This window comes from Macaca mulatta, chromosome 4 (assembly GCF_049350105.2).
Source record: "Macaca mulatta isolate MMU2019108-1 chromosome 4, T2T-MMU8v2.0, whole genome shotgun sequence".
NCBI classification, from domain to species: domain Eukaryota; kingdom Metazoa; phylum Chordata; class Mammalia; order Primates; family Cercopithecidae; genus Macaca; species Macaca mulatta.
In genome coordinates, this window is record NC_133409.1 from 110,072,488 (window position 1) to 110,095,107 (window position 22,620).

At 36.5% G+C, this 22,620-nt stretch overlaps 1 protein-coding gene, 1 non-coding gene and 1 pseudogene across 34 annotated transcripts in view; 1 reads left to right on the top strand and 2 right to left on the bottom strand.

Moving 5' to 3' along the window:
- The window catches only part of SENP6 (SUMO specific peptidase 6), a 113,279-nt gene that overhangs the window by 51,609 nt on the left and 39,050 nt on the right, over positions 1 to 22,620 (bottom strand). For 12 of the 33 annotated variants that reach the window (XM_028847409.2, XM_077999740.1, XM_077999728.1 and 9 more), the window contains 2 exons: positions 12,871 to 12,941; positions 866 to 1,011 (listed from right to left, as the gene is read on the bottom strand). In XM_028847409.2, the coding sequence (XP_028703242.1) occupies positions 866 to 1,011; positions 12,871 to 12,941 (217 nt within the window). Of the gene's footprint in view, positions 1 to 865; positions 1,012 to 12,870; positions 12,942 to 20,304; positions 20,326 to 22,620 lie in introns of all 33 variants that reach the window. The other 21 variants (XM_028847408.2, XM_077999738.1, XM_077999723.1 and 18 more) reach the window with 2 other exon arrangements.
- On the bottom strand, positions 16,901 to 16,994 carry LOC114677838 (U6 spliceosomal RNA; annotated as a pseudogene).
- Positions 21,642 to 21,763, top strand: LOC114677894 (U6atac minor spliceosomal RNA). The gene has a single exon (XR_003729320.1). It is a non-coding gene; the product is annotated as a U6atac minor spliceosomal RNA (small nuclear RNA).

Genomic DNA, 22,620 nt, shown 5'->3' on the forward strand with positions numbered 1-22,620 from the left:
GTGAAAATCAACATCATATGTCTCCTGACATAATGCAGTAAGATTACAGCATCATTTCTGAAGCATTCTTGAAAACTACATACATCATTTACAAACATCAGACAAACCCAATTTGAGGCACAAAGTGTCCTGTACTCCTCAACAAATACCAAGATTATGAAAGATGAGACTATGAAATTATTTCTATCGAAAAAGACTAAAGATTCGTGGAAACTCAATGCAGCACATGACCCTGAATTGAATTCTATACCCATAAAGGACATTATTTAGGTGAAATTTGAATGGGATTTGTGGATTAGATGGTAATTTCGGATCAATGTTAATTTTGAGATTTTGACAGATGTACTCTAACTATAAAAAAAAATAAAAAACACACATACTTAAGTATTAAATGGTAAATGGGCATCATGCTTGTAACTTCAACTCAAACAGTACAAAAAAATACACATACACATGCTTATGGGTAGGCAGGAGGAAGGAGGGAAAAAGGCATAGAGAGCGAGGACAATAAAGCAAATGTGAAAAACAAGGAATCTGGAAGATAAATATATAGATTTTCTTTCTACTTTTTTTTTTTTTTTTAACTTTTCAACCTCTTAAAATTATTTGAAAAAATTTCTGGCAGACAGCAATCATTTGAAGTATGTTGCAGGGAAGCGATGATAAACTCTTTACAGAAAAATAAATTCTATATTTTGGACAAGCATAAAAATGGTCTACTGAAGGCAGAAAAGTTTGCCTAAATAACTTTTCCAGGTCTCTTCTGGTCCTATGATAAAAGATCACCTAGAATTTAATAAGTACTGAAACTAATATTAATAAAAACACAATCTGATTAGCAATAAAGAATAATTTCTCTACTTACCTCCAAATGGGTTAAACATTTTTTTGAAGCAGGAGATAGAGGAGAAGTAGGCTGATAGGTACTACAGTGCCGTTTCTGTTGTACTTTCCTCTTAATTTCAGGCTCCACTTGTGATTCGGACTCTTCTGTTTTCTTCATTATACGTTCTAAAGGAAGGAGAAAAAATAAAGTTTAAGTTTTACTTAAAATAAGCTAGTGTTTCAACAAAAAAATAATCAGAACATAAGACCAAACAATAGTTATATCCTGGCTAACTCTTATTTATTTTTCACTCCTCAGCAGGATCTCCACAATGTGGACAACTTCATCAAGTTATCAACATCCTCTTCACTTTAACTTCATTTTGTTCTACTAAGGTAACACAAACCTTTCCTGTGCCTAACCACTCACATACTCACAAATCCTTTTTTTTTTTTTTTTTGGAGACAAGGTCGCATTCTGTCGCCCAGGCTAGAGTGCAGTGGCATGCTCATAACTCACTCTAATCTCAAACACCCTAGCTCAAGTGATCTTCCCACCTCAGCCTCCAAACTAGCTGTAACTACAGGTACGCACCGCCACACTCAGCTAATCTTTTTTCTTATTTGTAGAGACAGGGTCTCCCTATGTTGCCGAGGCTGGTTTCTTTCTTTTTTTCCAAGTCACTTAACTCTAAGAGTAGCAATGAGAAAAATCTGAATTCAAACAGTACAATTGTTTGGCAAAGGAAACTAAACTAAGCCTGCCTCAGGCTAATTTTCTTTTTTAACTTCAGAACACACAAGGTAATTTTTCTCGATATTTTTAATGTAAATTTAATAATTTTCATTACAAATATAATTAGAAGTTTCAAATGATTTGATGAACTCCAAACCAGGACAATTTAAAATTTACCACAATCTGACTTTATCAGCAAAGGATTAAGTATGCAAAAGGCCAAACACGTTTCTAAAACATAAGTGAAGAATCTGTAAACCAAAATAACCTGCACAATCCTAGCTTTGTTAAATACTTCTACTTCTAGTTTCCCATATTTAATATTCTTCTATCGGTTGGTTTTTAAAAATAAGATTATGTAGACAAAAAAAATCAACATTATCTAATATTTAGTTTGATATACAACACTGTCTTAAGAAACCTATATAATTATTCTTGCTGAGTGCAATCACAAAAAGTTTCACTAACTGATTATCATCCTCTGTTTGCATGTCTATTTTCCTAGACACCAAAGCTAGATGTTTAAGTAATCGATGACTACTCCTTGTCCCTTCATCTTCACTTCTAAATAGCTCTTAAGTTCACTCTATCTTCTCCAAACCCACTGCCACTACATTTCTGATGCTTAACTCTTGCCTAAACTGATGTCCTCTATCCCAATTTTGCTCTTTTTAAATCTTTCCCCACTACTGCCAAAGTGACCTAGTTAAAAATTGTGACTTTGTCATTCTAACACTCTAACTAAATTCCATCTCTTGGCAAGCAGAAGTTCCTGTTTCAATCTTACTTCCACTCAAACTTTACCTCAAAAAGGTTCATTTCTTCATATGTTCTCTCTTTCACCCTCACATATGCTGTTCTTTTCATAAGTAAAGCTCTGCCAATCTATGTGGTGAATTCAAACCCTTCTTTGTTAAGAAGCTGCCTCTGCCCCACTCTAGGCACAGTTAAGCAATCCTTAGTTTTCATAGCTCTCATTGTATTGTTATTTGTACTTCTGTTCCCCCATTGTATTGCCAGCGCTGGGAAGAGCAGAAATGATGTTTTAGTCATGTGTTTCCCCAGTATCTAAAAACTGCAGAAGGGCTTGATAAATGTTTCCTGGATTAATGAAGTACATGAGAAACATAAAACTATATGACACATTAAAAAAATTACAGGGGTCGGAGGAAGAGACATTGTCACTACGTCATCTCTGAAAATGGCATAACCTTTGACACACAGAGATAATGACTCATGCACAGATCTAGAACCATAAGGACTTAGCCTCTGGCCAGAGAGTAACTAAAAACTGCTTTTTTTCTCCCGAGATCTAAAATCTGAGGTTACAGAGCAGCTGCTCCAGTCCAGAGCACCCAGGTGCTATTATTTTTATGAAGGCTAAGTTACTTTGTTGAAGAGCTACGATGTGACACTATAAGAAGAAGGCAGACATTTTGGAATCCAGAAAATAAACACAGTTGTCTGAAACACACAACCAATTATTTGAAAAACTTAATGTACAGTAAAGCAGTCTTAAAACATAGGCCCCAACAAGCTTTTTTGGCCTTACTAAATTTGATAATGTACCCAAAGGAAAGCTTTTTTCCTTTTTTTTTAATTTTTTTTTTTGAGACGGAGTCTCGCTCTGTCACCCAGGCTGGGGTGCAGTGGCCAGATCTCAGCTCACTGCAAGCTCCGCCTCCCGGGTTCCCGCCATTCTCCTGCCTCAGCCTCCTGAGTAGCTGGGACTACAGGCGCCCGCCACCTCGCCCGGCTAGTTTTTTGTACTTTTTAGTAGAGACGGGGTTTCACCGTGTTAGCCAGGATGGTCTCGATCTCCTGACCTCGTGATCCGCCCGTCTCGGCCTCCCAAAGTGCTGGGATTACAGGCTTGAGCCACCGCGCCCGGCCAGCTTTTTTCTTATAAACATACTTCATTAATCTTTTTAAGCCACACAGTATCTTTGCACATTATTTTGCTCAACCATGTATCTAATTAGTTTTCTGCTGGTTCTGGAGACTGACATTTTAAAAAACAGTATCATTTCATCTTGATTATGTAATCACACTCTTCTCTTCACCATACCTATATCATCATGTCCATGTTACATTTTCTCTACCATCATAAGAGGGAAACAAACGTCCCAAGCTTTGATATAATGCAAAATTTTAATTAATAGAGAAAAATGACATTAAAATTCTGATCCCTACCTAAATCAAGGTTTTTAATAAGGTTCCGAAGGAAAGAGATAGAAAAAGGAAGCAATGAAGAAGGTTAAGCTGAGACTTTCGAAACCAATGTCATGGGGAGAAATGATAAATGACTGACAGTGTTATAGGAAACTAGAGTACAGTGAGTCAAGAAAAAAACACAAAAAATGTTAGCCTCAGGGTTAAGAAATTCCATTAGGATTCCATTTTCTAGGGAAAGAAGAGAAAAACACTTGAGAAGATTTGGTAACTCAAGTAAAAATGAACTAGTTTCAAATTACAGCAGAAACATAAAATTGAAAAAAGCTTAAGATTGGACTGGTTCAAGGATGGCAAATAATTAATAAGTGGCCCGTGGAAGTTTTACTAGCTAACTGATCACAGAAGTGATTTTTGCTAGGCTGTTGTAGCCTCAAATCCCCAACAGATTACTCCAGAGAAGTATTTAAGATGAAAACCATGTAACATTATGCTGAATCCCTCTTACAGGGATGAGAAAGAGAATAAAGAGTATTTACCAAAGACCCTGTGGTAGGAACATGAAGATTAGGATACTCCCTTCTAGATTTTGTAGCTCAATGTTTTGTTTTATTTGTTTTTGTTTTTTTGAGATGGAATCTTGCTCTGTCGCCCAGGCTGGAGTGCAGTGGCGTAATCTCAGCTCACTCAACCTCTGCCTCCAGGGGTTCACGCAATTCTCCTGCCTCAGCCTCCTGAGTAGCTGGGATTACAGGTATGCATCACCATGCCTGGCTAGTTTTTGTATTTTTAGTAGAGACAGGGTTTTGCCATGTTGGTCAGGCTGGTCTCGAACTCCTGGCTTCAGGTATCTACCCACCTCAGCCTCCCAAAGTGCTGGGATTACAGGCGTGAACCACCACAACCAGCCTAGCTCAAGGTCTTTTTCAATACACTACACTACTTCCAGGTATGCACAAAAGGGGAGACTACTGAAGATATTACTGGGTAAGCGTGATCTATATACAGGTGGGATATAAATAGAACACATTTAAAAAATCAAGTTAAAAAAAAGATCCTCCATAAAAAGAAAGTTCATAGCAGCTTTATTCTTAATAGACAAAAACTGGAAACAACCCAGGTGTCCATCATCAGGAAAACTGATAAATAACTTGGTATACCCATACAATGCAATGTTAAAAAGAAACAAACTATTGATGCAAGCAACAGTATGGATGAATATCAAAAAAAGATCCTGAGTGAAAGAAGCCTCACATAAGAGTATACAGTGCATTACTCCATTTACATGAAGTCCTAAAACAGATAAAATTAATCTATGCTAGGAAAAATCAGAACAATGCTTACATTTGAGGGGGAAGAGGTAGGGACTAACCGTGAAAGAACATGAGGGAACTTTCTAAGGTGCTGATACTATTTGTACTATGTCTTCGTGGGGATTTTGGTTAGAAAGGGATATGTAGTTTTCAAATTTTATTGAACTATATACTTAAGATTTATGTATTTCATTGTAGTAAATTTTATTTCAAAAGAAAGAATGTGAGGGCGACCTGGCTGTAACATCTGTCACCCCACTGATCGCCAGGGGTAACTGCGCTGATCTTGTTGGCTAGGTGGGTGTCTACTTCCTCCCTCATGGCTCCATGCGCGTCCCTTCCAAAGCTGCACGCTGGGTTAAAGAGGATGACCATCCCTGATAGAGGAGGACCGGTCTTGGGTCAAGGTCAAGGATATATAAGTAGCTGTGCTCCCCTGCTAGAACCTCCAAACAAGCCCTCAAAAGAAAATAAACTGTAAACAAATATTGAACTCTAGTTAATATGCCCACTGAAGTGTTTAGAAGTATACCAGGCGTCTGCAATTGACTTTAAAATGCATCAAAAAAATAAGATGAATTAACGTATAAAGGGATGATTAGAACAGAAAAGTGTTAATTGTAGAATCCATGTGGTAGATATAGACATGTTCACTGTAGAAGTCTCAACTTTTCGGCATATTTAAACATTTTTATAATAGAAATTGTGGGAGAAGCAGGGTAAGAAAGAGGCTTAACTTTCTTATTTGAGATTTTAGTTGTGATACTAATATGCTGAAAAATAAGTACCCAGAGGACAGTGATAGAATACAAACGGTTATTTTTATAATGGTTATGTATTTGCTTTTACATTATTTTTTATAATCTTTCAAAAGAGAAAGACAAACTAAAAAAAATGGTTTTCTCCATCATGTAGCTGCTGACTGACTTTCAATGTAAAATAAAACTGAAGTCATGTATCTATCACATTCTCATTATCTTCTTTAAAAATCACTTCTGGCTATATACTATACTTTTGGCCTATAGGATTTTGTAAGAACTCTTTAGCATGACAATCTACCTCTACTTACTTCTATGGCTTCAACTCTGGCTATCCTGTACCCATTCTCCAATCAAATGTATCATTTGTTAAAATAAGATGAGACTCTTTCACCTGTTGTGCCTTTGCATTCCATCCTCATTAGGTGCAAAGCTTTTCCTCCTCAATTTGGTATGTCAAACTCCAATGATTGAAAACTCAGCTTTACTTACGTTTTGTTTTGTTTTTGAGACAGGGTCTCTCTCACTCTGTATCCCAGGCTGGAGTGCAGGGGCGTGATCACAGTGCACTGCAGCCTCAATCTGTGCTCACTGCAGCCTTCACCTGCCAGGCCCAACAGATCCTCCCACCTCTGCATCTTGAGTAGCTGGGACTACAGGTGCTCATAACCACGCCTGGCTAATTTTTTTATATTTTATAGAGACAGGGTCTCACTACGTTGGCCAGTCTGGTCTTGAACGCCTGGGCTCAAGCGATCCTCCCACCCTGGCCTCCCAAGGTGCTGGGATTACAGGTATGAGCCACCATGCTTGGCGTCATCTTTGTGTGTGAAGATTTAAATAAAACTCCAGAAAAGGGTAGTGACCACTCCTTTATGATACCACATTTTAAATTGGCTTTTACATACTACTTTCCAACTCTACAACAGTACGTTTACAAGTTTGTAGTCTCTCTAGCCCTTGAGTTTGCCAAAAACAGACACTGTCATTTTATAAAGACACGAGGCAAGCTTGAATTAATAATCATACCTATCAGTGGAAAACTTACAAATACATTTGCAAAATAAACTACTTAAAAAAAAAAACACAACATTCCAAAAACATGAGGAGAAAAAATACAGTTGAAATTGATTCCTAGAGCAATTTATTAAATACTTCAGTAGGCATTCCTGACATTCACCCAAATTCATTGAGGGAAAACAAAGTTAATTAATAAAATAATGCTGTTAAATAAAAATGATTTACGTGTAAAAACACGTAAATAAATAAAAATAAATCTACAAGGACTTCTGGAAAATAAAGGTGAATATTTTTAAAATTTCAGGGTTGGAAAAGCTTTACTAAACACAACACTAAGGAAACCCAACTTTAACAACAGGTTCAACTACAATTACTACTTGACAACATTAGAAAAAAGTAAGGCCAGGCATGGTGGCTCACGCCTGTAATCCCAGCACTTTGGGAGGCCGAGGTGGGGGGATCACCTGAGGTTGGGAGTTCGAGACCAGCCTGACCAACATGGAGAAACCCCGTCTCCTCTAAAAAATACAAAATTAGCTGGGCATAGTGGCCCAGGCCTGTAATCCCAGCTATTCAGGAGGCTGAGGCAGAAAAATCACTTGAATCTGGGAGGTAGAGGTTGAGGTGAGCTGAGATCGCGCCATTGCACTCCACTTGGGCAACAAGAGTGAGACTCTGTCAAAAAATGAAAAAAAAGAAAAGAAAAGAAAAGAAAAGGAGTAACAGAAAAACCACAAAAGGGAAAGAAAGATATCTACATCAGAGATAACAAAGAGTTGCTAAATAAGTAATAAATAGGCAAAGGACATATAAATAAATGGACAGACATAAATAAAAGAAATTCAAATGGCCATTAAACCTGTAAGATATCTCACCAGTTACGAAGAAAATATAAGAAAAACATTTTGATCAGATTGGCAAAGACTAAAAGAATGATAATCTAAAATTGCTGAAAAGTGGGAGAAAATAGGCCGACTCAAGTAATACTGTGCTGGGAGCTAACCACCTTTACACAGGGCATTTTTTCTTTTTTTTTTTTGAGATGGAGTCTCACTCCATCGCCCAGGTTAGAGTGCAGTGGTGTGATCTCAGCTCACTGCAACCTCGGCCCCCCAGGTTCAAGTGATTCTCCTGCCGCCCAGCTATTTTGTTTTTGTATTTTTAGTAGTGATGGGATTTCACCATGTTGGCCAGACTAGTTTCAAACTCCTGACCTCAAGTGATCTGCCTGCCTCGGCCTCCCAAAGTGCTAGGATTACAGGCGTGAACCACTGTGCCCAGCCACACAAGGCATTTTGGCATTAACATATCAAATCTTAAAAATGTGTGTATCATTTGTCCCTGAAATTTTATTTCTACAGATTTGACCTAAAGAAATATATCAAATATATAACATGAATGTACCAGTATAGTAATAATATTTTAAATGTCAAAACATTGAAAACAAAATTATGCCACATAAATATAGTGGGCCACAACACATTTATTTAAAAAAAGATTATAGAAACTTGGATATAAAAATTTGTAGCTGGGCATGGTGGCTCACGCCTGTAATCCCAGCACTTTGGGAGGCTGAGGGGGTCGGATCACGAGGTCAAAAAAAATTTGTAAGGAAGTCCTCCATAAATTTAAGAACCATTTGATTCTTTTCATTTTTCTGAGATATGGTCTCACTCTGTTGCTCAGGTTGGAATACAGTGGCACGACTGTGGCTCACTGCAATCTCGACCTCCTAGGCTCAGGTGATCCTCCTGCCTCAGCCTCCCAAGCAGCTGGGACTACAGGTATGCGCCACTATACCCGGCTAATTTTTGTATTTTTTTGGAGAGTTGGGGTTTCATCACGTTGCCCCGGCTGGTCTCAAACTCCTGGGCTCAAGCGATCCTCCTGCTTTGGCCTCCCCAAATGCTGGGATTAAAGGTGTAAGCCACCATGGCTGGTGCATTTCATTCTTAAACTTCCTTTAATTGTGTTTTCCATGCTGGTTCCATGTCTGTCATCTTTTAATAAGCCTAAAAACTAGGTATCATAAAGTCAACAAGCAAGTTACATACAGAACAGTACACACAGTATGAATACTGTGTATCAATTTTAAAAACGAGTATATGTGCATAGAGAAGGTCTGGAAAGTTATATATTAAAATGTTAACAACAGTTACCCTGACTGGTTGAAAGTAAACATGTGGCCAGAGCAGTGATCCAAACCTGCAATCCCAGCACTTTGGGAGGCTGAAGCGAGCAGATCGCTTGATCCCAGAAGTCTGACAGCAGACTAGGCAACACTGTGAAACCTCATCTCTATAAAAAATACAAAAAATTAGCTGGATGTGGCAGCATGTGCCTGCAGTCCCAGCTACTTGGTGGTGGAGGTGGGAGAATCATGTAAGCCTAGGAGGTCGAGGCTGCAGTGAGCCATAATCATGTCACTGCACTCCAGCCTGGGAGACAGAGCAAGACCCTGTCTTAAAAATGAACAAAAAGCAAAAGTTAACGTGTGTTAAGTAGTGCTAAATTAGGTGACTGAGTTGTAATTACACAATGTAATTACATGAAGAATATAATTAAAAGTACATTCAGAGACAGTATATATCTGTTCTCTCTAACAAGGATACAAAAAACAGACTAAAAAAAAGAGAGTTTAAGAAACAAATGACAGAGTAAGTGGGGAGAAAAATGAGATCTTAACAGTTGTTATTCTATATGTTTAGAAAATAATTTTAAAGCAACTAAACAAAAAAGCAACAGGACATGTAGTCTGACCAAAAATTATACTTAATGGTTTACAAACTTTAATTTTATAGTAAAGAACTGCTTATCAATGCTGGTAAGTACTGATATGTGGCTATAACTTATAAAAAAAAAAAATCATACTAAGTGCCTCAAATTCAAAATAAAAAAGGCAAAAAGAACAATAAAGAAAATCATGTTGAGTGTTAACTAGAAAGACCATATTGTTTAGGAAAAAATTATGCTTGGTGTTATGCAAGTAATTAGTGATCCTGCAGTTTGAAATCTCAATGTTTTAAAAATTATCTCCAAAGGAAATCATGAAATAAAATGCAATCCTCATATAACAATACATACAATATTATTATAGCATTGCTAATTATCCTACACCCAAGCATACATGTACCTACCTAACACAAAAGAAGTTGAAAACAAAGTTTACAAGTTAAATATATCAATATTCCTCTCCTAAGGTTTACAAGTATTACTCATAAAACCCTCATTTATTAACAATGAGTCCACAGGTATAAATAATTATCAACAAATATATCAGGAAAGTATAGATCTTCCCTACAGAAGATTTTCAATCAATAAATGTAAAAGAAATGAAGAAAACAGAAAATCACCATTAGACAAACATTAAGCAGTAATTGATGCCAGCAAGATCCACCAATGGATGCTAAAATCAGTGGGTGAAAGTTTGAAGAAAAACAGGATATCTGCACAGTTTCAGAGTATATCTCTTCTAAAATCTTTATTAAGTACCAAGGGAAAATAGTAATTTTACAGTGAAAAAACCCAGCAGAGAGTATCTTAACCAAATGATCATGGTTAACACTACCAATCCTAAGACATACTCAACATCACGGAACCCCTAAAATGATGCACTGAGAAGGCCACACATCACTTCTTGGGAAGTCTTGCCCCAAATACATAGGCTTACTCTAATCCTAAGACATCATCCTCACCAAATTGAAAGGCATTATACAGAGCAACTGACTAGTCTTCAGAATCATGAAGGAAACTAAGAGAACATGACAAATGCCATGTGGGATGACAGAATGAATCCTGGAACAGAAAAAGGGTATTAGTGAAAAGCTGGTGGAATCTAAATAAGTTCTACAGCTTAATTAAGAATCTTATACTCACAGCAATTTCTTAGTTTTGATAAGTGTACTAGAATTATAAAATACTAACATTAAGGGAAGCTGTGTGAAAAAATAAACATGCATGTCTCTGTATTAATTTTGTAAATTTTCTCTAAGCCTAAAATTATTTCAAAGTAACAGGTTAAGGGTCAGGCACGGTGGCTGACGCATGTAATTTCAGCACTTTGGGAGGCCGAGGTGGTAGGATCACGAGGTCAGGAGCTCGAGACCAGCCTGGCCAACATGGTGAAACTTTGTCTCTATTAAAAACACAAAAATTAGCTGGGCGTGGTGGCGGGCGCCTGTAATCCCAGCTACTTGGGAGGCTGAGGCAGAGAATTACTTGAACCCAGGAAGCGGAGGCTGCAGTGAGCTGAGATCACACCACTGCCCTCCAGCCTGGGCTACAAAGTGAGACTCCGTCTCAAAACAACAACAACAACAACAACAACAACAAACAAACAAAAAACCCAAGTTAAAAGAACAGTAAATAAGCATGCTCTTTTTTCTTTTAACTTGAGTATGCTTATTTACTTAATGAATGTTGTTGAATAAGCTTTAAAAATTATTTGTAACAAGCCTGGCTGACTGGCATCTAAAACCATTATCAGTGGGCCAAATCACTTAACATCTTTGAAATGCTTTTTTTTTTTTTCATTTTTGAGACTGAGTCTCACTCTGTCACCCGGGCTGGAGTGCAGTGGTGAGATCTCGGCTCACTGCAACCTCTGCCTCCTGGGTTCAAGCGATTCTTGTGTCTCGGCCTTCTGAGTAGCTGGGATTACAGATATGTGCCATCATGCCCAGCTAATATTTGTATTTTTTTTTTCCAGTAGAGATGGGGTTTTGCCATATTGGCCAGGCTGGTCTCGAACTCCTGACCTCAGGTGATTGCCTGCCTTAACATCTTAAAGTGCTGGGATTACAGGCATGAGCCACTGTACCTGGCCAGAAATGCATTTGTTAAAATAAAAATAACACCTTTTGTACGGTTCTGAGGATAAGAAGTAACCTTCTTTGTGACAGAGCAAGAATACAGTAATGTACAGTGTTTAAGAGTGTGGGATGTGGCATTAAACAGACATGGGTTCCAATACAAGCTTTGTCATTTACTAGCTCTATGTCCTTGAGAAAGTTTTTTAGCTTATAGGAACCTTGAACAGAAAGCTAGGATAAAAATAAATAATGAAAGCAAAGCACTAGACTCAGCATATAACTGAGTAAGAGCTCAATAAAGATTTAAAGTATAACAGAATAACAGAAGAGAGTAGTCACTATTACTAAACTTAATAAACTTAGCATAACTATGCTTAGTATGTAAAGTATAATAATTCACATCTATAAAGACTGCCCATTATTAAGAAAGGATGAAATAAGTTTGGAATATTCTCTTCATAAAATAGAGAAACGTTCACTACATGCACAAAAGATTTTCACCCAAAGTAGAAAAAAAAAACTGTGGGTGTTTTTTAAAAGCACATTCTTAGCTATCAGAAAAATCTAGCTTTTAAAAATTATTCTATTTTAGAACTAAGAGCCATCAGAGCTATTTAAACAAGCAAAGGCCTTGGAAAAACAAGATGGACACACATTATTAAGAACCATGATTCTAGATAATGAAAACTGATTTTATGATGATATATTTTTTATAAATGTTATTTGCCCTTATTTTAATTTTTGGATTAATAACCAGTATATTGAAAAATATTTCAATATGAATATAAATTTATACTCACAATGATTTTCCAGTATCTACTAGTAACACAGTTGTAGCAGGTGTGGTCTCTTTTTAACTGAGTGTTTCTCTAATGTATTCTAAATTTTAGGAGCAAAACCAGTAAGTGGAAACACAATTACATAATACAACATTATAACACAGTTTAATAAAACTCAATTTCAAAGCTATAGCTCAACTACAGTTACTATTTGCATTTGTAACATAACAAAAATGCTAAAATAATCAAAAGATTTCAAACTGTAATCACCTAACTGTGCAACTGTTCCAGGTATCAGGTTACCATTAAAGAAATTCTCAAATCCATTACAAAAAATGGTTTTTCATATATATCTATTATACCTGGGAATATTCTAAAGCCAGCATCATATCTCCATTGTACTTTTCATACAGCAATTTGAAATCCTTCACAGGTGTAACAAAACTGCACACTTACCAACACCTTGGAGCCGACTTAACCTTACAGGATTAATTTCAACTTTTTGGACATGAGGTGGGTATTCTTTCCTAAAAAAGAAATTTATATAGTTTTATTCTAACAGGAAATACAGTTTTCAAAATGAAAAAGTTAATGGCATACTTACAATAAGCTTATTAAAAGCAAATCATAGCTTCTTTGCCATATAAAGAGTGATACTATAAAATAACAAAACTATACCAATAAATGAAACTCAATTTGTAAAATTTTACTGTAAATTTTTTTTAGTTGTTTAAAAACAAATAAATAAAGGAATAAATGTTGAACGAGATTGTCTTGAGGACAATTCCAAAATCAGAACAAAAAAACATTATGTACAAGACCAGCAATCATGGAACAAGCATTTAGTCTTGTAGTATGATTACATTATGTCAGGGCTATAAGTACATTTGTTTTAAAGTATTAAATTCCACTGTTAAACTTCAAATACATACAATATCATGGATTTTAAACATAATCCTTAGTAACTAAATACCGTATCTAAATACTACATCCAAATACTGCATCTATTTGAACACGAATAAACACTGATTTTGGGGGAAAAAAGCAAAATTTCGGGGGAAAAAAGCAAAAACCTTACGGCTAATTGTAGGATAAAAGCATTAGAAAAGGGGAACTGCAAAAAGTGCAATAGACCAGGGAGTTACAAGAGCTACTTTCCTACTCTAAATAAACCACATAAAAATAAAAGAGGCTATTTATTTGTAATTCTATTCACACTGGTGATCCAGTAATATAAATCATAGCTTTCATTTCATTAAAATCATTTTACTCAAACAAAAATTTCAAAGAAATTTTCTTGCAAGAATTTAATATTCTTATATTACAAAAAGTCAAAGCACTTGAAGTGAAAACAAAATATGAAAATAACAAAAGAAAAAATACTATGGGCAGAGACAGTAGTGTACTTACTTTTTTTTTTTTTTTTTGAGATAGAGTCTCACTCTGTTACTCAGGCTGGAGTGCAGTGACGCGATCTCGGCTCACTGCAAGCTCCGCCTCCCAGGTTCACGCCATTCTCCTGCCTCAGCCTCCCAAGTAGCTGGGACTACAGGCGCCCGCCACCACGCCTGGCTAATTTTTTGTATTTTTAGTAGAGACGGGGTTTCACCATGTTAGCCAGGATGGTCTCGATCTCCTGACTTCGTGATCCGCCTGCCTCGGCCTCCCAAAGTGCTGGGATTACAGGCGTGAGCCACCACGCCCAGCTGATAGTAGTGTACTTATAACAGCAGTTAGAAAATAGCATCATGTGCCATGTGTGCTTTGTATCTATTAATTTCTTTAATCCCCCCAATAACCTTATATGACATTATTAATACTTTATAAATGAAAAAACTGAAATGCAATGAGGTTAATCAACTTATCCACAGTCACACAATTAAGTAGCAATGCCAGAATCTGAATCCCAGCAAATTGCACCAATATCAAGCAGAGCAACATCTGGTACAACTGGGCAATTTCCACCCTGAAAAATTTGAAATTTGTGAAGATATGCATTATGAAAATGAGAATTTGCCTGAGATGTAGTAGTAACAGTCTTACAAGAAAAAAGGTAGGTTTTTAGTTCCTAACTTGGGATTAAAATAAAATGCATATTTTCAAATTCCATACACTCGCACACTAAAGAGAACATAATATAGTCTTATTTCCAAATCCAGGTTTACCCAGATTTAGTAAAAACAATTGACATAAATCATCTGAGACAGTAAATCATACAAGCATGTATAGAGATTGATGAAACTATTAATGCAGTGCTCTTGCAATTTGAACCTGTGTACTGAACCATCCACTGTGAATGAGGGACAACATGCTGAATACATCATATGATAGCCACAATCTTACCAAGTATTGTCACATTAAACTAATGTGTATACTTCCCTGTATTTCCAGAATTTATGGCCACTGTTTTCAATATTTGCTATATTTTTTCCTATAAAAGCAGGGCAAATTAAAGTTCTGTTTTTTAAAAATTACAATAAATTGAAGAAACAGTATCTTAAATACAAGAATATAAAAATTTCAAGATAAAAATGTGTTTGATAAAATTAACTACCTAGCCCTATATTATTTTCTCCAAAATTCAGTTTTAAAAACTTTTTGCTAGATGATCTAAAATGAAAATTTACATTTTCTTTTCTTTAAATTTTGAGACAGAGTCTGGCTCTGTCGCCAGGCTGGAGTACAATGGCACAATCTTGGCTCATTGCAACCTCTGCCTCTTGGGTTCAAGCGATTCCCGTGCCTCAGTCTCCTGAGTAGCTGGGATTACACGTGTGTGCCACCACGCGGGGCTAATTTTTGTATTTTTAGTAGAGACGGTGTTTCACCATGTCAGCCAGGCTGGCCTCAAACTCCTGGCCTCAAGTGATCTGCCTGCCTCGGCCTCCCAAAGTGCTGAGATTACAGGCGTGAGCCACCGCACCCAGCCGGCATTTACATTCATTTCTCAATTTGAGGATTCCATTACTCTTGCAGGTATAAATTTCAAACTCCAAACTCGTTGAAAATCAAGGCTAGGATTTAATCTCAGTGGCTATTTCTTTTCTACTCCTAACCAACCAGATGCAGAGAAGCTCTACTGTCATCTGCTGTCTTCCTGTGTAGGTGGGGTAGAATTTTTGCTTCTTAGGGTTTGTGTCTGTGTAGCTTCAGAGGTCCCATTTCATAAACCCAAGATTTTTACAAGCTGTTTAAAATAAACTAAAGAGCATTTTATTTCTCTATCCTGAATTGTTTAAATAACATCAGAATGCTCTGTTCATTAAAAGTTAGAACAGCCTCAGTTGTGAAAGTCTATTTATTGTAGTAAACTAAGTTTGAAAAATAATATTAGATTTGCAGAAAAGTTACGAAGACAATTCAGAATACCCTTATATCTCTTACCCTAATGTTAACACCTTAATATTTCCATCACACATGTCAAAAAAGAAACCATCACTGGTCCACTATTATGAACTAAACTCTAGCCTTGGAAATTTACTGGCTGGGCAATGTGGCTCACGCCTGTAATTCTAACACTCTGGGAGGGAAAGGCCGGCAGATCACTTGAAGCCAGGAATTCGCAGCCAGACTGGCCAACATGGTGAAACACTGTTTCTACTAAAAATACAAAAATCCGGCAGATCACTTGAGGCTATGAGTTTGAGGCCAGACTGGCCAACACGGCAAAACACCGTTTCTACTAAAAATACAAAAATCAGCCAGGCATGGTGGTGCGTGCCTGTAATCGCAGCTACTCAGGAGGCTGAGGCACAAGAATTGCTTGAACCTGGGAGGCAGAGGTTGCCGTGAGCCAAGATTGCACCACTGCCCTCTAGCCTGGGCGACAGAGCCAGACTGTCTCAAAGAAAAAGAAAAAAAGAAAGAAAGAAAGAAATTTACCAGCTATTTATAATACCCCATTTTTGTTCCAGGATCCAATCTAGGATACAACGCATGAAGTCATCATGTCTCCTTAATCTCCTTTCTGTGTTTTTCAGTATTTAGAAGAGAACTCATCAGGTATTTCATAGAGTGTCCCTTGGTCTAAATTATAATCCAACTGTTATCAGTTTGGCTATTTGGGAGCTCTTTCAGTTGGCTCCCGTCTCCCTCTGATATAACTACATCCTTTTGGTGTTTTTTTGTTTTTTTTTTTTGTTTTTTTTTTTTTTTTTGAGACGGAGTCTCGCTCTGTCACCCAGGCTGGAGTGCAGTGGCCGGATCTCAGCTCACTGCAAGCTCCGCCTCCCGGGTTCACGCCATTCTCCTGCCTCAGCCTCCTGAGTAGCTGGGACTACAGGCGCCCGCCACCTCGCCCGGCTAGTTTTTTGTATTTTTTAGTAGAGACGGGGTTTCACCGTGTTAACCAGGATGGTCTCGATCTCCCGACCTCGTGATCCGCCCGTCTCGGCCTCCCAAAGTGCTGGGATTACAGGCTTGAGCCACCGCGCCCGGCCTGTTTTTTTGTTTTTTTACTGTGATAAAATATACATACACAATTTACAAGAATATGAAATGCTTTACTAATTCATGTGTCATCCATGCTAATCATCTCTCTATTGTTCCAATTTTAGTACAGGTGCTTTTGAAGTGGGCACTCTTAATTTGTTGAACATTTTCTAGGTTTCTGATACCACACTCATTCTGTGTCTGACCTATCACAACCCCAGAATCAGCCATTTCTCCACATTCCTTTTAGTGGAGACTGGTTCTTAGAAACCAGGATCTGGACACCATTTCTCTTTTTGTTATTGTTGTTTGCCTTGCTTTAATGATAGCTCTTTTTATTAATCTTTCCATTATTACAAAAGATGGCCAAATATATACATTTCTATGAAAATGGATCCTCTTATTTATTTTACAGTTAAAATCCATTATTCTTATTTAACTGATAAACCAGTTTAATTTTCAAGATATATTAAAATCTCCCACAATTGTATTCATTGTTTTCATTTTTTGAGATGGAGCCTTGCTCTGTCTCCCAGGCGGGAGTGCAGGGGCGCTATCTTGGCTCACAGGTTCAAGCAATTCTTGTGCCTCAACCTCCCAAGGAGCTGGGATTACAGGCGCATGCCACCATACCATAATTTTTGTCTTTTCAGTAGAGGCCGGGTTTCACCATGTTGAATTTCTTGAATTTTAACTATTTTAGGGGAGGCTTTACATTTACTTGTTCTGTTCCTATAAACTGTGCCTATTACAAAATGTGCTCCTTTATCCTGTCTACTGCTTTTAATCCTTAACTCCATCTCCCTTGTTACTAAAATTCCACTCATGCTTTCTTTTTGTTTGCATCTCTTGTGGCTCTAAAGTTACTTCCACATTATTATTTTGGTATGATGCTTGTAAACAATGTAGTATAGCTGGGTTTAATCAAATCAGCATGTCTTTTACTAAATATACTCTAATACAGTCATTATAACTGCTGATAGGACTTGTTTTCTTTTCATCTTACTCTATTACTTTTTATATTTCTATTTATGTTTATTATTTCATTTTGTTTCCTCTTTTCTCCTATTTTTATACAATATTGTTTGCACAACATACTCTTTCCCTTCCTTATTGAATTTAACAAATGAATATAGATACCTTCCCTCTCAACGCTTATTACACTTACCAAGATTCAAATGATTTCCTCAAGCAAATTCTATTATATCCCTAATGGGATGAGACCTTCAAAATCTTTTTATTTTTCCACCTTAACCCTCCCAATCCCCTTCTCCCCCGCCGAAAAGATTGGTTTTGCTTCTGTCTTTCTAACGCCCCAACTCCTAGACCTTGCTGAGATAGTTTTAAGTACTTACAGACTATTTGATTTTCCTTTGTTACACATCTCTATTTAGAGAAGAACTTGCCCAGCCTTAACTGAACTGGCACTGATTTAAACTTCTATTTGTGCCAAATTATAAATCCTATGCAAAATATTGTGTTTAAAAATCTCAAATATTTATCAGGTAACAATACTTCCCTACCTTAAATACTCTGAAAGCTTCTATTGCACTAATATAAAATCCAAAAGCTTCAGATCACCTTACAAAGCCTTTTATCACCTAGGTCCTAGCCAGTCTCTCCAAACCCATCTCATAACATTGTCTCCTTTGCTCTCTAAGCTCCAGCCTTAGTTGTCCATTTTTTCTGTTCTTCGACATGCCAAACTCATTCCTGGATTAGTAACTTAGCACAACCTCTTCCCTATCTGGAAAAGCCATTCTTATGATCATGGCACTGCCAATTCCCCATTTAGTCTTTAGTTAAATGTTAGCTTCATAGTAAAGAGTTTCCCTGAATATGCAATTTAAAGAAATCGTACTGTCAGTCTATCACATCACCCATTACACTTCTCTACATAGAAATTATTATTTCATGTTTTACTTATTCAGTATTAGTCTTTGTTCCATAAGAAAGTAAACTATAGGACTGCAGGGATCTTGTCTGTTTTATTCATCACTGTATCCTTATGCCTGTAACAGTAGGTTCGATAAATACTTGGAATGAATAAAAGTGTATGCCTCAAAGGCAGCATGTAATCAAAAATACCATTTCAAACAACTGTAGAAATATTGCTGTCCATGTCATCACCAAGGATGGTAATGCTGTCAAAACTGAAGCACTGGCCACCATGCCCATGCAGAGCCATCATATATCAATTCAAAATATTAATCCATCAGCTGATATACAAATGTCAAAATTCACGCATTTGAAAGGCACTATAGACTCATTTTTAAAAATTGATTCCACAATTTGGTTGGAAATTAAAAATAGCTGGACTTTCCGGTTTGTTTACTGTCTTACTACCTATACCAGGCCAATTATTTTATTTTTTTGTAGAGACAGGGCCTCACTATGTTGCCCAGGCTAGTCTGGAACTCCTGGACTCAAGAGATATTCCTGCTTTGGCCTCCCAAAGTGCTAAGATTATAGGCGTGAGCCACCATGCCCAGTCCAGAGAAGCTACTCTTATGGATACCCACTTTAGAACAATTATGATCATTTTACTTTGAAACGTTCAAAGAAATGTGTGTGTTTTCTTAAACACTTTTCCATGCCATTATAGCACTCAAATATCCCCTAAACGCCAGTGTTCTTACAAAGAGAAAAAATAATGACAGAAGACGACTGATCACAAGATTCTCTTACTTTTCAGTCAGAAGAGAATACACTTGATGTTTAAAGTTTTAACTCTAAGCTTAAGGTGTTCTAATACATTTCCCTGCCCCCCATCTATTAAAGCAGAAAAACAAGAGTATTATCACTAAAATATAATGACAAAGATTCTGATAATGTAACTGAAAGCAATTTTACTACTAAAGCATTGAAATATTCTATTTTAAAAGAAAGTAGTCACTTATTAGCATAAATATAACCATTCATAGAAAACTGTACATTCAGAATGAGCCTCAAATACCACCTATATAAGCCAAATACCATGTTGTATTGTCAACAAGTTTCCTTTTATTCTAGAGAGTAGAACTGTGGATACTATAGGCTGAGAAGGGTGGGGGAGGAGAGGATGGAGAGAGGTGGGTTAACAAATACAAAATTACAGCTAGACAGGAAGAATGAGCTCTCACTTTCTGTGGCACTTAGGGTGAATATGGTTAACTATAATATATGTTTTCAAAAAGCCAGAAAAAGGGACTTTGAATGCTGACAACACAAAGAAACAATAAATGTTTGAGGTGATGGATATACTAATTACCCCGATCTGATCATTACACATTGTATACCTATATTGATATATACTCTGTATCCCATAAATATGTACAATTATTACATGTCAGCTAAAAATTTAAAATTAAAAAAGTTTTAATTATAAACTCTAATTCAACAAATGTTTTTCAAAACATATAAACAATTTTATATTTTACCACTATATCCATGCTCTAATTTCTTCAATATTAAGCTTACCTTTCTTTTCGGTCCAGACTGCTTAAAACATGAAAAAGAAAAAAAATGTAAGAGGCAAGACCTCATTGTTGATATATCACTGTAGTTGTAGTAACTATAGTCATAAGGCAAAACTATAATGTGATCAACTTGTTTTAAATACATTATATACATATATAAAATACACTAGGTTTTGAGTCATGTCTAAATTGTTTTTCGATTTCTATCAATACACAAAATAAACAATCTTTTTAGATATTTAACAGGAAGATGAATACACAAAAATATAAAAAATTCTTGAAAGGGCTTTAACTATCAAATATTTGAAGATATGTTAGAACACAATATTCCCTGCTATTCTCCAAGGATCTGTTCCAAGACCCTCAGTGGGTGCCTGAAACGGAGGATAGTACCGAATCCAATATACCAAAATGAAGCATTGGTGGAAACATTTCATAAACAAAATGGCTGTCAACCACATTTTCTGATTACGCTGCCAGAAGATGAGCAAATGTTTTTGTGAGCACACGGGGTTTTTGCTCCGTATACTACACTTGGTTTTATCATATGCCTGAGAGTGTTGCTACATAGCACCAGAGTTAGCCTGTCCTTTCATGTTTAATGCCATGGTACCTCCTTTGTACTTCTATGAATAGTATGTACTTTCCTCACCTGGACATAATTCTCAATATCTGAAAAATTCAATAATGACATCATAGCAAATTTAGAAACAATCTCAGTACTAAAAAGGGAATGGTTAAATCAAAACCACAAATAAGGAGGAGACTACTGTTGTTACAGAAATAGACTTCGAGAAACAATAGCATTTCCTAGAAGTTATAAAATTTGTATTGGTTCCGGACTGATCCTAATATCAGGTATGATTATTTCCTTCGGAGTAAGAAAAAAAAATTGTTAAGGCTGAAACTTTTGCACGAAAGTCTTAGATTAAATACGATATATGATTTGGGACACAAGGAAAGGCCTATAATTTAAAATCATGGCTTCTCATCACAAGTCCAATGTATAAAAGTTGCACCCTTCTCCATAGTTCATGAAAACTCCAAAATGCTATTAACATCAATTACTCAAGAATGAAATTATATAATCCCTCAATTTAGAATAAAATGAGATTCACATCTAGTATTATTTCTCCTTATAATAAAAGGAATGAAATATTTGGAACTATCAGCAAAGCATAAATTACAAAATCCCCAAATTCCTTTATCAATTCTTATACTCCTATCATGTGGAGTATGCAACTACAATATTGATTTAATCCCAGCAAATGAAGAAAAAAATATATAGTAACTTGTTTTTACATGAAAACATTAAAAACACAAATTTTTAAAAATTTTTCGTTGTATGAAAGGAGAGAAGGTTAGCACTCCCCTTGACAAGGATGGAAGAGGCCCTCGGGCCTGACAACACGCATACGGTTAAGGCATTGCCACCTACTTCGTGGCATCTAAAAATTTTTCAAAAGGAAAAGCATTATAAATGTACATGAATATATCTGAAATTTTATCTTTGCTATTTAAAAAAGAATAACTTGCATAAAATAAATGTTAAATGACAGAAAAACAAGGTAATATAATCACATCCCTATTAAAGAAGCGAAGCAAGATATAAACATAAAAGTTTAAATCTAGTCTATCCTATCCTATGTATTTATTTCTTATACAGCTGTATTTCCAGAAAAAGTAAAATGAAAACCAAAAGTTAGGCATTAATACCTAATGTAGCCATTTCCAATTCTATACTGCTGTGCCCAAGAAATAAGAACAGTTTGGTACTCTCTTGTTTTTGTTTTTGAGATGACAGGGTCTGGCTCTATCACCCAGGCTGGAGTGCAGTGGTATAATCACAGTTCACTGTAGCCTTGATCTCCCTAGGCTCAGGTGATTCTCCCACCTCGAGCAGCTGGGACTACGGGTGTGCACCACTATGCCTGGCTAATGTTTGTATTTTTTACAGAGACAAGGTTTTGCCATGTTGCTCAGGCTGGTCTTGAACTCCTGGTCTCAGGGTATCCTCCTATTTTGCCCTCCCAAAGTGTTAGGATTACAGATATAAGTCAACCATGCCTGGCCTTGGTTGTTTTTTATACTCACCTGTACAGAGGAAAGGAAATAGGTAGAAGAACAGAGGTAGAAGAAACGGGTTAGGTATAATGCTTCCCAATAAGCCAAGGGAGTTAGGAAAAGGAAAACAGTAAAAATTAAAAATATATATATATACAAAGACACACACCAATGCTCATTTTTCTTATCCTTAAGAAAAAATGCATTCATTATAATATATCTGATTAACAAGTCATGGAATTCTTACAAGTAT